General features: G+C 35.2%; 1 protein-coding gene across 3 annotated transcripts in view; it reads right to left on the bottom strand.

Annotated features, from left to right (window-relative positions):
• LOC136026243 (uncharacterized) overlaps nt 1-18,255 on the bottom strand; it is a 103,984-nt gene that overhangs the window by 23,089 nt on the left and 62,640 nt on the right. For 2 of the 3 annotated variants that reach the window (XM_065702600.1, XM_065702602.1), the window contains 2 exons: nt 10,448-10,546; nt 607-729 (listed from right to left, as the gene is read on the bottom strand). In XM_065702600.1, the coding sequence (XP_065558672.1) occupies nt 607-729; nt 10,448-10,546 (222 nt within the window). Of the gene's footprint in view, nt 1-606; nt 730-10,447; nt 10,547-13,357; nt 13,534-18,255 lie in introns of those variants that run through there. The other variant, XM_065702601.1, reaches the window with a different exon arrangement.

Raw genomic sequence — 18,255 nt, 5'->3', positions numbered from 1 at the left:
CTAACTTTAACCGTGTTAGAGAACAACAGTCGGTTTGAAAGCCAGAGTACAAAATGAATAAATAAATGCAATAGAATTATTAAAATAATCCCTTTTTAACAGAATTAGGGGTGGATTCAGATAAACTGATTTATATAAACTTAACTTATATTACAAATTTGTTTTTCATTTTATGACTCCCACAAAGATTTGGATGAGTTAATTTAAATTTTCATCATTAAAACTTTTCTGTTATATCACGAAAATGCAAATTTTGACTTCTGTTGTCTTGCCCATCCCATTTCTAAATTCTCTACTTAAAACACTCATTTTTTTTCTATCCTAACTTAACAGTTCATTGTCATTTTTTGTTTTTTCATTTTATCATTGATACTCTTCCAAGACCAAAAGCATTGAAATGATTCCTCTATGAAAGAAACTTTACCATAAGTAAAAAGTTGGGAACAGTACACCTCTTTCCCCTTTTGCCCTACTCCTCTCCTGCGAGGATACTTCAGCTTATAGTATAGTTACCCTTTCAGCCGTTATTTTTATCTCTGGCTTGGATAATCCCAGAATAATTGTATCTAATTGCTTGCAACAAAAAAGGTCACAGATTATAATTACCAGCAATGGGGCTACAAATCAAAGAAACAAAGGGTAGACACGTTGAAATTGTACTGATCTCTTCAATGCTCAGGCCAATGCTTTTCATGTGGACTGTGTAATAGGGAAATATAGCAGATACTCCTAAAAAGAGAAATAGCAAACATCCTTTATATCTTATCGCACCAAAACACACACAGTAAGGTTTAAATGCATCAAAGAAGCAAATATGTCTATGAGATCAATTAATGGACAGATTTAAAAGGTATTAGAGAATTGGCGACTATCGAAGCATTTAGTAGAAGAGAGAGGTCAGATCCAGTCTAAACCAAAAAGCTTGATCATAGTTGCAGCATTAGCTGCAACCTATCGAACAGAGAATCGGAGCCGTTTCGGTTTTTAGAGAAACCACATAGTGAGGAAAAATTACCAATTTGCAGCTGTTTCAGGAACAGTAACTAGTATTTTTATTTATCTTAGTAATAAAATAGTATTGCAAAAACAAATTTATGAGGATTTCGAAAAGAGCATCAAACATCTCAAAAATGACACCGGAACAAAATGAAAAGGGCGTTATTGCAATCACCCTTTTCTAAAACTTGACAATAAGGAATATACCCCCCCCCCTACTTGACTTGAACAACAAGGAAAATCACACTTGCACGGGAAGCACTGATGTGTATCGTTTTTTGATTTCTTATTTTTAATGTTTATGGGTTTTTTCTATCATTAGGGGGGAACTGGAACATAGACAGTCGTTTAAGTGCCATTTGAAACGATGCTAAGCAGAACAATCAAAATCTTCATGGTCGACAACCATAGACCATCATTTTAAGCATGATAATTAAACAAAAATTGTTTTTTGTCTAAAAGTAAGGAGCAACATCAAAACTTAAATTGAACAGAAACTATTACATATATAACAGGGCTGTCCTCTCCTCAATACCTCACTCTTTACGCTAAAGTTATTTAAACCATTTTAAAAAGCTTATTATTCTAAAAGTCATAAAAAGTAAAACTCTAACGCAAAGAGCGAGGTATTGAGGAGAGGGCAGCCTCCCTTATAAAAGTAATAATTTCTGTTCGTTCTATGTTTCGATATTGCTTCTTACTTTCAGATGAAAAAAAAACTTGTTTTTCTAATTTAATTTCTGATCGTTTTTAAATAATGCCGGGATATCCGGCTCCTCCACCATGGGAAATTCCTTCTCCCACGGATAATGCCTCAATTGAAGTTTACTCTCAAGAAAATTACCCCCCCCCTTTACAAGAAAAATTCCTCCCACACAATTCCATTCTAGCTGAAAATTCCACCCGAAGAATTTCTTGTGGACGGTTTCAGCTCAAAATTTTTTTTTAGCACACTTTCATTTGAAAAGGACTCATTTGAAAAGATTGTTTTTAAAATAATGCCGAAAATCCCCTCCTTCTTCGTAAAGTTATACCGCAAATAACCCACCCCCTAGTAGAAAGCTGCTCCCGCTAAATTCTCTCAGGAGAATTCATACCGTGAAGAACTCCCCCAAGGCGAATTTCTCCCGTAAGAAATGTTCCCCTCCTACACAAAACACTCTAGACAATTCCAACCCGGTAAAAATTCCCCCCCGCAGAAAATTCTCCTTAGTACCTCCACATGTCAAATTGAGTTGGCACAAATAAAGTAAAACTAATAAAAGGAAATTCGTAAAGGAATTCTGGCAAATTCCCCCACTGTAGAATTTCCCCTGGAAAGATCACCCTCCTGAAACTTCTCTTCCCATGGAAAATTTTTCCCTTAGAAAATCCCCCAGCAGAAAATTCATCCCCTCCCATCTGGGAAATGTAGGAATACTTCCCAATAAGAAATATTATACGTAAACAGTGGATAATTTTATAGTTCAAAGACCTTTCCCCAAGACCTGTCCGGGGAGAGGGGGTCATTTTATCTCCAAAGGCATAGTTATTGGGTCTTTCAACTATGCTGAACAAAACGGCTATCTCAAAATTTTGACCGGACGACTTTGAGGGAAAAAGGCGGGGATGGGAGGGGGCTAGTGGAGTCCAATGTTTTGGTCACTTTTTTGGCAAAAATACAATATTCCATATTTTTGCAGACGGGAGCATGAAATTTCTACAATGGGGGCTCTTGGATATGCTGAATCTGATGATGTAATTTTCATTAGCATCCTTTGAATTTTAAGGCGTGTTTTCCCCCTTTTTGAAAATCAGGCAAATTTTCACAGACACGTAGCTTTTAATAGGTAACGCTAAACTTGATTAATCTTATATACTTGGAATCAGCATAAAAAGCCAATTTTTTGATAAATCTATTGATATAAAAATTCAGTGTTTAGAACTTCGGTTACTATTGAGCCGTGTCGCTCCTTAATTACAGTTCGTTACCATGAAATGTTTGATAAGGCTAAAGATGGGATGCTTAGATCGTAATTTAGCTATAACTGGTACAACTCCAAAACTTTGCTGCGTAGCTTAATCAAGACACTGACAAGGCCTAGTACATCAGATGTGAGATATCAGTGAATACAGTCTCATAAGTGCGACAAGCTTGAAAGCTTACCGTATTTGGTATTAATAAATAAATAAATAAATAAGCTTTGACGATCACATCTTGTCCTAAAATTGTGTGCAAATTCAAATTCTTCTTCAGAAATTTCTTTTTGAATTATGTAAACATAAAAAAATTGCTTTTTCATGTTTTTTTTATATAACTGAAACGAGTCTAACTTTGAATAGAGGAAAACTACTTTATGTGTAAGCAAGGAAAATTGGTATTCCAAAAGCCCTTTTTGACCTAATACTGGAAAACAGTTGGGATCTTCTCTTCTTTGTGTTTGAACTAGGGCATCAAGGGATTATGTCAGGAAATTTAATGAGTCGACAACAGAGTCGTTCCTAGGGTTGGTGGTGTCCGGGCAAAATTAATTACAGCACCCCCTGCCGACTCAAATATGAGCAAAAAACACCAAATCAAAGTAAAAATAGGATCAAAGTGGGCAACCCCCATTCACAAAACCTGGAGCAGATGTCCCAGATGCCCCCTCCCACTGTTAAACGGCTCTAGTCAAGAAACTGGGTGGTGTACTTTCTATTATTTACATTTTCCAAGAAACTTAGAGCAACACATACTTTTTGACAGTTTTAGCAATGGCTAAAACCCAAATTCTCTATCTTGTGGGTTTGAAAATCTAGCATATGTCACACAAGAGATTTTGAAATCCTACGGGAATCAACTCCGTATACAGGGGAGATTAGGGAGTTTGAATCCCCCCCCCCAAAAAAATGTTTGACTCGTAAAAACGTAACAAAATGACTATGAACATAATTTTTTATGCGTTTTAAATCTTTTTGATAACTCCCCTCACGAAAACAAATCCCAGATATAAATAATTTCTTACACCACACTGCATTTCCATTTACAAAATTTAAGTAAGAAAAAACGGGGTTTAATTTCAACAAAGCAGTGAGCAGAAAATAAAAACAAAACAACACTTTAATTAAAAAATGTTCTGAATATTTCGGCCCCACGTCCGTGATCCTTTCTCAAAGGAAAAGACGAAAAAACAAAAAAATGTTTAAAAAAAAATAATACATAGTAAAAAAACACAACAACTAAACACACGAAGAAGAAAAAAATAAATAAACAAGAACAACTCACATTATATAAAAAAAAAAAATTCCAGTACTGATGTTACAACACATATTTGTTTATAATGTGAGCTGCTCTAACTTATTTATTAAATAAAAACAAGAGCTAAGAGCTCATATGGCACTTGTGACGAGGCAAGAAGAGCTAAGAGCCAAGAGTTCATATGGTACGAGCTCTAACAAAATTCTAAGAACCAATAGATTGATTTAAAAGGAAAATCAGAGGCTTAATGCCGGCCAGGATTTAAAATAGGAGCTCTGAGTCATGATGTCCTTCTAAATATCAAAATTCATTGAGATCCGATTACCCACTCGTAAGTTATAAATACCTAATTTTTTCTGATTCTTCCTCTCCCTTTAGCCCCCCAGATGGTCGAATCTGGTGAAACGAATTTATCAAGTCAACTTGAGCAGCTCCCTGACACGCCAATCCATTTTCATCGTCCTAGCACGTCCAAAAGCACCAAACTCGTCAAATCACTGAGCTCCTCCCCCCAGCTACCCCAAAGAGAGCGAATCCAGTACGGTTCCGTCAATCACGTATCAAGGACATTTGCTTATTCTATCCACCAAACTTCATCCCGATTCCTCTACTCCAAGTGTTTTCCCAGATTTCCCCCTCCAACTCCTCCCAATGTCAAAAGATCTGGTCGGGATTTGAAATAAGACCTTTGAGACATGAATTCCTTCTAAATATCAAATTTCATTAAGAAAATAACCTTGGTGGGAAAAATAAGCAGATGTCCTAGATACGTGATGACATAACCGGTCAGGATTTAAAATAGGAGCTCTGAGTAACGATGTCCTTCTAAATATCAAAATTCATTAAGATCCGATCACCCACTCGTAAGTTATAAATACCTCATTTTTTCGAATTTTTCCTATCCCTTTAGCCCCCCAGATGGTCGAATCTGGGAAAACAACTTTATCAAGTCAATTTGTGCAACTCCCTCACACGCCTACCAATTTTCATTGTCCTAGCACGTCCAGAAGCACCAAACTCGCCAAAGCACTGAGCCCCCCAACTCTCTCAAAGAAAGCGAATCCAGTACGGTTACGTCAATCACGTATCAAGGACATTTGCTTATTCTATCCACCAAGCTTCATCCCGATTCCTCCACTCCAAGTGTTTTCCAAGATTCCCCCTCCAACTCCCCCCAATGCCAAAAGATATGGTCGGGATTTGAAATAAGAGCTCTGAGACAGGAATTCCTTCTAAATATCAAATTTCATTAAGATCCGATCATCTATTCGTAAGATAAAATACCCCAATTTTCACGTTTTACAAGAATTCCTGTTTCCCCCTCCAACTCCCCCCGATGTCACAGGATCTCGTCGGAATTTAAAATTAGAGCTTTAAAGCATAAGATCCTTCTAAATATCAAATTTCATTCAGATCTAACCCCCCCCCCCAACAGAGCGGATCCGTTCCAATTATGTAAATCACGTATCTAAGACTTCTGCTTATTTTTACCACCAAGTTTCATCCCGATCCCTCCAATCTAAGCGTTTTCCATGATTTTAGATTTCCCCCAAACTCCCCCCCCCCAATGTCACCAGATCCGGTCAGTATTTAAAATAAGAGCTTTGAGCCACGATATCTTTCTAAATATCAAATTTGATTGAGATACGATCACCCGTTCGTAAGTTAAAAATACCTCATTTTTTCTAATTTTTCAGAATTAATCCCCCCCCCCAACTACCCCAAAGAGATCGGATCCGTTCTGGTTATGTCAATCATGTATCCAGGACTTGTGCTTATTTTTCCCACCAAGTTTCATCCCGATCCCTCCACTCTAAATGTTTTCTAAGATTTTAGGTTAAGATTATGATTAGGTTAAGATTTTATCTGATAAACCGTTCGTAAGTTAAAAATACTTCAATTTTCTATTTTTCCGAATTAACGCCCCCCCCCCCAACTACCCCAAAGAGATCGGATCCGTTCTGGTTATGTGAATCATGTATCCAGGACTTGTGCTTATTTTTCCCACCAAGTTTCATCCCGATCCCTCCACTCTAAATGTTTTCTAAGATTTTAGGTTAAGATTATGATTAGGTTAAGATTTTATCTGATAAACCGTTCGTAAATTAAAAATACTTCAATTTTCTATTTTTCCGAATTTACGCCCCCCCCCCAGATGGTCAAATCGGGAAAAAGGCTATTTCTAATTTAATCTGGTCCAGTCCCTGATACGCCTGCGAAATTTCATCGTCCTAGCTTACCTGGAAGTGCCTAAAGTAGCAAAACCGGGACCGAGAGACCGACAGAATTTGTGATTGCTATACGTTACTTGGTTAATAACAAGTGCCATAAAAACCAGTTTTTTTTAACTGAAAGTAAGAAGGAGCATTAAAGCTTTAAACGAACAGAAATTACTCCGTATATGAAAGGGGTTGTTCCCCCCTCAACGCCCCGCTCTTTACACAATCAAAGTCTAACTATTTCTATCAACTCTACTTTTTAAAGCAGTAAAAACCTTTAGCGCAAAGAGCGGGGCGTTGGAGAGGGAATAGCCCCTTTCATATACGGAGTAACTTCTGTCCGTTTTAAGTGTTAATGTTGCTCTTTACTTTCAGTTAAAAACTTGTTTTTTTATTTAATTTCTGAATGTTTCTGAATTAATATATATTTTGGTTTTGGCTCTCCACATATGAATAATTAAAATGAAACTTGCACATTAATTTTTTTGGCTAAATGGCTATCTCTTGGTTTTTATCGGACGATTTTGAGAAAAACGAGGCGAGAGAGGAGGCCTAGTTGCCCTCCAATCTTTTGGTTACTTGAAAAGGCAACTAGAGCTTTTGATTTTTTACGAAAGTTTTTATTAGTAAAAAATACACGTAACTTACGAATTAACTTACGTAACGAACTTCTAAATTCGTATTTTTTTCATTACGTATATGAGGGGGTATCCCCCTTGTCCATACCTCGCTCTTTACACTAAGCTTAAATTTTGTCCCAGTTCCTTAAGAATGACCCCTGAATCACAAAGGCCGTAGAATAAACAGTTAAAATTACTAAAAATACTTTAGCGTAAAGAGCGAGGTATTTAGGAAGAGATGAACCTCTCATATGCTTAATAATTTGTGTTCGTTTTAAGTTTTTATTTTCTCCTTACGTTCAGTTGGAAAAACTTTTTCATATTTGTTTTTTCACTATTTTTTATTTTAAATAATACTAGAAAATCCTGTGCCCCCTTCATGGAAATTCTCTTGTCCCCATGAGAAATTCTTCCATGGAAAGATCCTCCCACGTAAACCCCTCTCCTCAGCTTCCCCCTCAACCAAAAAAAAATCCCCCCGGAAAATGTCTCTACACTTCCCAATAACCATTACTATATATAAACAACGGTCAAAGTTTGTAACTAGCGGGCCCTCTCCCGGGGACTGTGATGGAGTAAGTCGTCCCCAAAGACATAGTTATTAGGTTTTTCGACTATGCTGAACAAACTGGCTGTCTCAAAATTTTGATCCGTTGATTTTGGGAAAAAATGAGCGTAGGGGGGCCTAGGGGCCCTCCAATTTTTTAGTCACTTAAAAAGGGCCAAAAAGGGACAGTCTAGGGCCACTGGATCGATACGATCACCCCTGGGGAAAAGAAAAAAAAGACCAAATAAACACGCACCCATGATTGGTCTTCTGGCAAAAAATACGAGTTTCCATACTTTTGCAGATAGGAGCTTGAAACTTCTACAGTAGGGTTCTCTTGTACGCTGAATGCAATGGTGTGATTTTCGTTAAGATCCTATGACTATTAGGGGGTGTTTTCTCCTATTTTCTGAAATACGGCAAATTTTCTCAGGCTCTTAACTTTTGATGGTAAAGACTAAATCCAATGAAACTTATATATTTTAAATCAGCATAAAAATATGATTCTTTTGATGTATCTATTTGCATCAAAATTCCGTTTTTCATAATTCCGTTTATTATTGAGCCGGCTCGCTCCTTACTACAGTTACAGGGGTCGAAACGAAAAAAAACGTGGCTTGAGGATATTTTCACCCAAGACATTCAATTTCGGGTGTAGAAAGCAACTAAGTACTTTTTGCCAAAAAATTCAATTTCTAAAGTTTTATCCAGCACACGGGGCTTAATATCCAATAGAGTTAAAAAAAAATTAAGTCTTAGGGGGATATTTAAATAAAAGTCACCCTAAAAAAACATGAACACCGTTTCTGAGAGTGGAGGGGTGCTACTCGTACTTGTTTCAAGTTTAGTGCTAAAAAAAAACAGAAAAAAAAATCAAATCAGATTTGAAGAAAAATATTATAAAAGAAATGAGAGCTGAATAGATTTTAGATGGGGTATGCACCTCTTTCATGGTTTTTGCTAGCATGAGCTCCCACTTATTTCTCTTAAGTGCAGACATGCTCCTAAATATTTGTTTTGCTGTTGATTCTTTTAGCTGTGGCTGAATTTCAAAGAAAAAACTTTTCTCAAATAGATCAAAGAAATATGTTACAATTATTACCCTTCTTTACAAGAAAAAAAACTTGGGAGTATGATCTTGGGAGGATCTTGCATTATGAATCAGTTTTTCCATAGTAAAATAGAGCAAGCGAGACCTTATTATAAAATTTTCACATGACACACTGTCTGGGAACAGAAAATTCGTGGGCAGACTTCTAGAGGTTCTAGGCCTTTACACCCCCCCCCGTCGGAAAATACCCCCGTGGAAAATAAGAAATTCCAAGTTTGAGAATTTTGTTTTTTTATGTTCCGCAGGGAGAAGCAATTTTGGTACTTGTGTATTATACGCGACTCAAGTTTACGTTGTGTAAAACTTGAGAACAAATCGGTTTCTTAGTTAGTTTCTTTCAGCTTAGCGCGAGACAAGACAAAGACACGTGACAGAATAGATGGGAAATACATAATTTGGGCTATATATTTGCACTTAAGGGGGGGGGGGGGGGTAAAGTATTTGGACAGTTTGAAGTTAGAAAACAATTCTTACTTCATAATATGCAGAATAATTTTACCTAACACATTTTATATGCAGACCCGCTATACTTTAGCCCCCGCCCTTAATGTACAAATTTATAGCCCAAATTTGTCTCTAAAGAAACAAAGAAAACTAACGAAGAAACCGGTTTGTTCTCGAGTTTTACACATCGTAAACTTGAGTGAGTGGCGTATAATACACAACTACCGAAATTTTTCATGGAGAAACTAATGAAGAAACCGGTTTTTTCTCGAGTTTTAAACAACATAAACTTGAACGAGTGGTGCATAATTCACAAGTACCGAAATTCCTCCCCCTAAGAAAAAAAAGCAAATAAAATTCTCAAATCTGGAAAGCCCTATTTTCCACGGGGGCGTATTTTCCATGGGGGGAATATTTTCCGCAGGGGGTAACACCTGGGGAAATAACCGCCGGCCATCGATTACAGTATACCTACTGGCAGCCAAAATAAATTTCTCTTATAACTAAAAATCAAAACGACCAGGAATTACTATTAAAGAATAAATGAAATCAGAAACAAAGGGAAATTAAAATAAAGGATCATAACAAACGATCATAGGTAATAGGTACTAATATAGACGAATAAACAAATCTTTATACAAGTAAAGTTAAATTGAATATTCACGTCAAATTTAAAACGAACAACATTGCTAAAAACACTAGTTTGACTCCTGCCCTTTTCCCCCTCCCTAACCATGAAAGTCTAAAGCCTGCTGTGTCATTTGCGTTTATTCAAAAGGAGTAAAATTAAATTTTACTCATTAATTCAAACGAATAAAATTAAATTGAATATTCAAGTCAACATTAAAACGAACCAAATTACTACAAACTCTAGTTTGACTCGTGCCCTTTTCTCCCTTCCCTAACCATGAAAGTTTAAAGCCTGTTGTGTCATTTGCGTATATTCAAAACTATATGTATCTTGAACAATATGCTTTTGTTTTTCAAAATATTAATGAAAAATAGAATAGAACATCCTAACAATAAACAAGATGACTGGAAAGAACTAATGAAAATAAATTGAATATTTGATATATAATGCCATTGATTCCTGGAAACTTTGCAATTTCGATTCTTGATATTAAAAAATTAAGAGCATTTGAGACCCCTATCTTTATTTTTCTTTTATTTGTGGTGTTTCTTACAGGAGACATTTTGAATTTTGTCGATGTTTTTTTTAAGGAGAAATTTATAACATTTGTACTTTTTGGTTTTTATTTTGAGAAATAATTTAGACAAAGTAAGTTCACTTACCACCATAGTGAAGAAAGAGGGCTAGCTTCAATAAGACAAGATTGGGATTGAACTTTAGAAGATTTCTAATCCTCTGAATTGCACCCACTCCATTGGAACCTAGAAAACAAATAAAAAGCATTACAAATGATATGTAGCCACCTGTAGGACGGTAGGGTGCACTATGAATTATCTATTGGAAGACAAATGTTCCAAATGCTAGATTGTTCAACAAATGTAGTTGGGTATTTATTTGACAACAATTTCACCAAAGAAGGATACACTAAATAGATATTCAGCAGTAATGAAAAAGACATTTAGCCAAAGAAGACTAGCCCTTTGCCTAAGACATATTTGATCAAAGAAAACACCAAGATCTTGTGTTTATTTCTTGACTTTTAGGAGACTATGTTTTAATTCCTAGACTATTATCTAATTTTGATATTGCTCTAATTTAATATTTACACACACCCCTTCCATTTAAAAAAAACAACATATTATCTCATTTTTTAATTTATTTTATCTTTCATAATGGGACAATTTCTTTTCCTGAGCCCATAATAAATTAAACAATTAAAATGAAGTGAAAAATGTGACTTGGTAACATTCCAATGTTGAGAAACGACTATGGCACTGACATTTGATTGACAACTTCAGACATTTTCAGCTGGACTAGTAGAAGTTTCAGATACTCATATCACAGGGGTAGGAAACATGAAATTCGGTGACATAGAATTTATTTATTCAGGTAGTAAGGATGGGGAGCATAGACAGGGAAGAGGGTTCAAAGGAAGCTGTGAACTCTTACTTAGAATGGGAAGGCATGAATAATAGAATGCTAGTTGCTCATTTTAGGACTAGAAAGTGCAAAATATCATAGAATATTCCCCTGTAGAATTAAATGGTGAAAATAGTATTGACTATGACAACTTTTAATACAAAAGTTAAACTCCAAGCGAATAGAATCGAGTGCTATAGGACATTATACAATACTAGAGCATCAATAAATACCTTATAATGCAGTGAAATAAGGCCACACAACAATACTTTGTCTTTGCTTCCAAATCAAGAACCTAATATATTTGTAACTTAATGGTTCCCAACAGTTTAAAAGACTACCAATTTCTGTTTCTAGCCAGTGTGTTATACCAACATTGCAAAGCTTGCTCAAAATTATGTGGTATAGAAAATTGGTGACCTTAGCAGGTCAAAAATGTGGCAGGATGACCTTGAAGAGTAGTAGGAATATTTTGTTATTTCCTACCATATATTTTTAGATTTCTATATTTGTTTTCTTTTCCCAACAAGAAGAGAATATAACTATTTACTGCTTTTGGTTTTCCAAAATTATGGATGCTAGAAAACAGCTTTTACCTCAACAAGTCTTGCAGGGTTTACTACTATCCCCCAGCCACTAAAATTTGATAAATATCCAAAAAAAATTTCATGATTGTCCCTGTTCCCCCCTTCTTAAAAAACCTGATACTTATTCTTTAGTAAATAATAGCTTACTTTTTCTCTAAGAAAATGTAATAGTTTTCTCTATACTGTTATTTTAACTCTTTTTTCACATTTTATTGTACAGTAGCTTAATACATTACATAGTAGCCTAATGACTATTTTTTGTTTTGTTTTAATAGCAGGCATCAGACAAAAAAAAACACACACATTATAGAGAATTACAAGTGGCTGAACAAACCCTAAATATGTATAAAATTGCATAACAGGTATAAAATTGCAAGTTTGAATAGCATTGTGTTAGAAAATTCATCATTGTTGAGAGTCATATCATGATTATAAGGCATCTAATTGACTTGCTGGATCAAGAACTCTGAATTGTCAGATTCCTTTTTTAAATTTGGACTCTAGAGGAGTGAATTGGGCATGGGTTTTACTGATGTTTTTGTGAATCCTGAACTAAATACCTTAGTGACAAGATGTAATTTTGCACAATTATCCTCAATATGGGAAACAGTTTCAGGATCTTAAGCTCTTTTTACAGTCAAATCTTTGTTTTTGAAAACTAGTTTCTAGCCTGCTTGATGGTCCTATTTATAGCCCTAAGATATGTAGGCAATACAATTAAAGGAAAGACTAGAATAATAAATAATCAAAGGGTGAATTATTACAAAAAATTTTAAGATTAAAAAGAGCAATCTAAAAACACCTCTCTTTTGGGTAAAATTCTAGTTTAGTGACTTCTTGCTATCTCAGAAAGGGGTTATGTTAGGAAAACCAAACTTTCAGGTATGGTTCTACAGGCTGAAGTATGTCCTGGGAAGGTATTTGGAAGTACCTACCTCCACTCCCTCTCCCTTGAGAGGGTCTTGACCTTTGATGAGCTTTAATAATATGTGAGTTGTAAAAGTGAAACCTTGTAAAATAGATCTTCTGCTTGAATGAAGTACAACAAAATGGTTTTCTGCTTCACAACTTTGCTCAATCCCAATTTATAAGGTTTTAAAGATATGTGAATACACTTCCTAAATCTGAGAAAAAAACATTGATATGGATCAGAATTCTACTCAAAATAACAGGAATTGCAGAACTAAAGGCAGATTTCAGGCAAATTTCAGAGCCCCCTAAAGGAAGATGGGGTGGAAGTGGGTTCTTTAAAATGCATTCCCAGGATATACTTTAGCCTGTAGACCCATCCCCTAAAGTTTCATTTTCCTAACCTAACCCTTTCCAAGATAGCTAGAAGTCACTAAACTAGAATTTTAAACTCTTTTGTTTTAGCGTGTCTCCTTTCAGAAAGCTACTACTTTAAATATAAACCAAAATACATTTTTTCAAATTAGAGGGAGATGCCATTCAACCTTCTGATAAGCTGAAGTGAAAGTCCAACTAGTCTTTGTCTTTATTCAAATGAATATGACAATCAAATCACGTCATTTAAAGCTAAAATCTACATTTAAAAAAGATACATACCTGCAGAAACACTAACCAGGTTGGTCATATAGCAATTTCTTGTATCTCTCAATGTCAAGTGATATAACCATTTTCCTCGTTTATTGATTTCAAATTTCACGCTGGCATTAGTCGATATTCGATAACAACAGCGATATATTGGAAAAACACCGATACTGAATATCAAAACTTAAATATTGATTAGAAAATAATAAGAATATACTGCAATAAAAAGGCTTTCGTCTCTATAAAATTGATTTTCCCTAAAAAAAAGTTGTCTAAACATTCTTGAAAAAGTTGGTAGAGTCAGTCATAACTACTTCTTTGGCCTTGACTCGGTTGGAGAAGGCCCACCTTCCGACTTCTTCATCAAGGGTGCCGGCAGAAAATTTTTCGGGGGAGGGGGGCAAACACCAAATATTGATGGATGGGTGACATATAATACATTTCAGGAAATTTTTCGTAGGAATAAGTTTATTTTTGAATATTTTTAAGAAAAAATTCAAATAAAAATAGCATTGAAAATGCATGCAAAATGAAACAAAATACAGTAAATTTTAAACAAAAAGGATTTCTGGCAAAGGGATCAATTTTTTCATCGATATTATATTTACTTATTATGCATTTAATCTTAAAAGAAAATCAAAGTCAAGCCAAAATTAAAGAAAAATTTATTCCTTCTATAGATTGTAACAGGTGAAGACTTGTCTTTATGCAATTTTCTACGCCCTAGAAAAGTTTGCAGAAGGAGTAGAGATACTCGAAACCATACAACCTTCATAGGTACCACGTTTTGATTTTATAACGGCCTTTAAAAATGTACCTCTTTCAAAACATGACAGTGCCCCCTCGAACTTAAATCCCTTACATATTCAGACGAAAATATAACAGTTCAAAATAGGGATAAAACCTTCTAATGGACAGTGAAACAAATACAAAATTTTTAACTGGATATTTCGAACACATATACAGTGTCCATCATCAGCAGTAAAACTAACTTCACTGCTGATGATGTACACTGTATATGTGTTCGAAATATCCAGTTAAAAATTTTACATTTGTTTCACTGTCAATTAAAAAGTTTCATCCCTATTTTGAACAGTTATATTTTTGTCATGGTGATGCAGTGTGGTCTTCGAAGTTATTTACATATTCATATATTAAAAAAGTAGAATAGTGAAAGAAAAACAAAATTTAAACTTACTACCCAGCTGTCAAATTAACCCACTTTGTTTTTATTGTCCTATTCAATTCAACAAAATGAACAGGTTAAAAAAAAATCATCATAAGAGAATCTTATCAGAGTATATGGTCTTATAGTTTGTGATAACCTCGTCACAAGTGCCATTTGGGCTCTTGGCTCAGGCTCAGAAGAAACATCGTCGATGCATGTTTATTTGATTTGTTTTTTATGAGGGGTGATTGTATAAAACCGAAGGTCCAAGATAATTGGGAAGGAGCCCATTCAAACGTAAATTTAAACCTCCTGTTTAAGTGACCATACATATTGGGTCAGGGGAAAGTTTTGTTTTCTGTCATTTTAGGGCACGAAACTATAATTTTATCCCAAAGACGACGAATCTGCAATCAATTTAAAATTCTGGGAAGCTAATGGTGGCATTACTGGATTCAACCAAGTTGATTCGCTTTATTTGTCATGAAATTAGGCTACTTTTGGTGATCTGTAATTTCGTATCGGCTATAATGAGGGGAGGGAGGGAGTCATTGTTTACGTGGCAGCAGGGTAGATTCCTAAAAAGAAAATTTTAAGGGACAAACTAATTACTCTTCATGAGGCTTCAGATAAATGTAGAAAAAAGTAGGGCAGGAGTAGGAATGAATTTAAAGTGTTTCTCTATACAGCTAAAATGTTACATCCCCATATCTACCAGTACAGAGGTGGAAAAGACAAGACAGGTCACCTTCAGCCCCGCCAGGAAACTTCTTTAGGGTGGCAAATACTGCTGGTAACTTAGTTTTCAGCAATTTTAAATGGTGTTATTTTCTTTTTCTGTTTACTATATTTAAGGAAATGTATGTAATGTACTTATCGATAAAAAAATTCTATTGTAGAGGTTGGGATGGCTTCAGTTATGTAAAAGATCGAAATCCTGATAGAATTTCCATCCATACTAACAATAATACTCCTTATTATCCAACTGAAATTCTTTAGTAGTAATACAAACAAGGAAATTTATCCAAAATTACTATTCACTGCCAATTTTTTAAGTATATTGAAATTTATCCAAAATTGGTATTGCAAATGTGAACGTAGGCCGGTTCTAATCAACATACAATTAGTGGTTTACACATTTTAAAAGCAATTAATCATGGATTTAAGGACCGGCACCTCAAATTATATCTTGGTTTGGCCTGGGCATGATTTGGAAAACAATAAGAAATTAAATAAAAAAAAGAGTTTTTTAAATGCAAGCAAGGAACAGACCTGAAACCTACTTGAATAAATTATTCTTTATATTAAGGGGGCTGTCTGCTCCTTAGCTCTTAACTCTTTACTGTGAAGTTTGGCTTTTTTCAAAAAAAAAAAAAAATGAAATCGGAAAGATAAAATTTTTCAGAGCACTAAAAACTTTCGTTTAACGAGCAAGGTGTTGAGAAGGGGGCAGTCCTTATACACAGAGCAATTCATATTTGTTTTAAGTTTCAGGAAACTATAAAGTTTTATGAATACAATACTTTTGGTAAAAAAAAAAAAAAAAAAAAACATCAATATTTCAATGATCTCTGTTTGGATTTTGATTGGTAATCAAGCAGTTCGTGGTAACGAACTGTAAGGAGCGACCCAGCTCAGTCGTAATCGAAACTTAAAAGAACGGTTATTTGGAAGTAGACAGACGTTTTCAGGGGGATGTCCATGGAGGAAGTTTTCAAGGGAATAAGACATTTCTATTAAGGGGTGCCAGATTCCCCATATTATTTAAAAAAGGATCAGAAATTAAATTTAAACGAAAAACAAAACAAGTTTTTTCACCGGAAAGTATGGAGCTACGCTAAAACTTAAAACGAACAGAAATTATTACATATATGAGGGGTTCACCACCTAGTCAAACCTTGCTCTTTACTCTAAAGTTTATTTAGTAGTTTCAAAAGAGCTATTTATTCTGATTAAACAGCCTTTGTGATTCAGTGTTATTTTTAAAGAATTGGAACAAAATTCAAACTTTAGCGTAAAGAGTGACGTATTGAATAGGAGGTGATCCTCCTCGTATGCGTAACAATTTCTGTTCGTTTTAAGTTTAAATGTTGCTCCTTACTTTCCGTTGAAAAACTTGTCTTTTTAAAAATCTAATCTCATTAAAAAAGTTTTATATTTTTTATTTGTAGTATGTTCGTTATGCACTTTCTTTTACTTTATAGGTTTCAAATGGGTCTACAAAATTTTCGAGCATAAAAAAAATTTGCCTGATTTTCAAAAAAGAGGAGAACGCCCCCTCAAAGTCAAGAAATTTTGATGAAAGTCAGACCATCAGGTTCAACGTATTCGATAATCCTACTGTAGAAGTTTCAAGCTCCCATCTGCAAATTGGGTGGAATTTGTATTTTTTGTTAGAACAAAGATCACGGATGCGTATTTAATTATTTTTTCAGGAGTGATCATATCGAACCAATGGTCCTAGAATATCGAGAAAGCACCCATTCAAACGGAAATTAAAAGCTCTGGTGTGCTTTTTAAGTGACCAAACAGATCGGGGGGAAGGCAACTATTCCCCCTCTCACCCACCTTTTTTTCTAAATTTCATCCGATCAAAATTCTGAGATAGCCGTTTTGTTCAACATAGTTGAAAAGCCCTGCAACTATGTCTTTGAGCATAACCTACCCCCCCCCAGCCCTAGTTTTGAGTATAGAGACATTTTAGGGAAAGGTGAATTTCCTACGGGGATAGTTTTCCATGGGGCGGGAAGTTCTTGGGGATGGGCTTTCCAAGGGGAATTTTGTACAGAGAGAATTTGCCAGAATTCTTATCAAAAAATATTTTTATTTGCCTTACTTTCTCTTTGCCGACTCAATTTTATGTGCAGAGATGCTAAGGGAAATAGTCAGAGGGAGATATTTATCCGAGTAAAAATTGTCTAAATTACTTTTCGTAGATGGGGGGGATTTTTCAAGGGGAAAATTCTCTAAGGGTAATTTTTATGGTAGTATCTTTCTACTAGGGGTTGGGGGTATTTGTGGGAAGAGCTTTCTACAGGGGGGAATGTTCTGCATGATTTTAAAATCAAACAAAATAAAAGTATGTTTCAAATGAAAGGTGGCTGAGTAAAAAATTTCAGCCGTAATCGTCCGCAAGAACTTGTCCGGGAGTACTTTACTTTTCGTAGATGGGGGGGGGGGGAATTTTTCACGGAGAAAATTCTCCAAAGGGAATTTTTTACGGTAGTGTCTTTCTACTAGGGGTCGGGGGTATTTGTGGGAAGAGCTTTCTACAGAGGGGAATGTTTTCCATGATTTCAAAATTAATCAAAAATAAAAGTCCTTTTCAAATGAAAGGTGGCTGAGTAAAAAATTTCAGCCGTAATCCTCCGCAAGAAATTGTCCGGGAGTACTTTGCAGCTAGAATGGAATTATCTGGGGGAAATTTTCCTGCTACTGAGCCTGGGGATTGTATATGGGAAGAACTTTACATGGAGTTACTTACCATGGAGGGAAGGGATTTGCCATGGATGGGAGGGCCATATTTCTTGGCATCGTTTAAAAAAGATAAGAAATTAATTTTAAAACGGTCTCTTCGACTGAAAGTGAGGAGTAACATCAAAACTTAAAACGAAAATGAAATTAATACGTATACTTCGCTGTTTACACTACTTAATAAAATTGCCAACTAATCATTTTCTTTGATTTATGAAGGCGTAAATTAGCCCTAGAATTTTTAGTAACGATATATCCTGGAACGAATTAA

The sequence above is a fragment of the Artemia franciscana genome, chromosome 4 (assembly GCF_032884065.1).
Source record: "Artemia franciscana chromosome 4, ASM3288406v1, whole genome shotgun sequence".
NCBI lineage: Eukaryota > Metazoa > Arthropoda > Branchiopoda > Anostraca > Artemiidae > Artemia > Artemia franciscana.
Note: the sequence above shows the minus strand (reverse complement) of the source record. Positions and strands in the feature narration are given on the sequence as shown.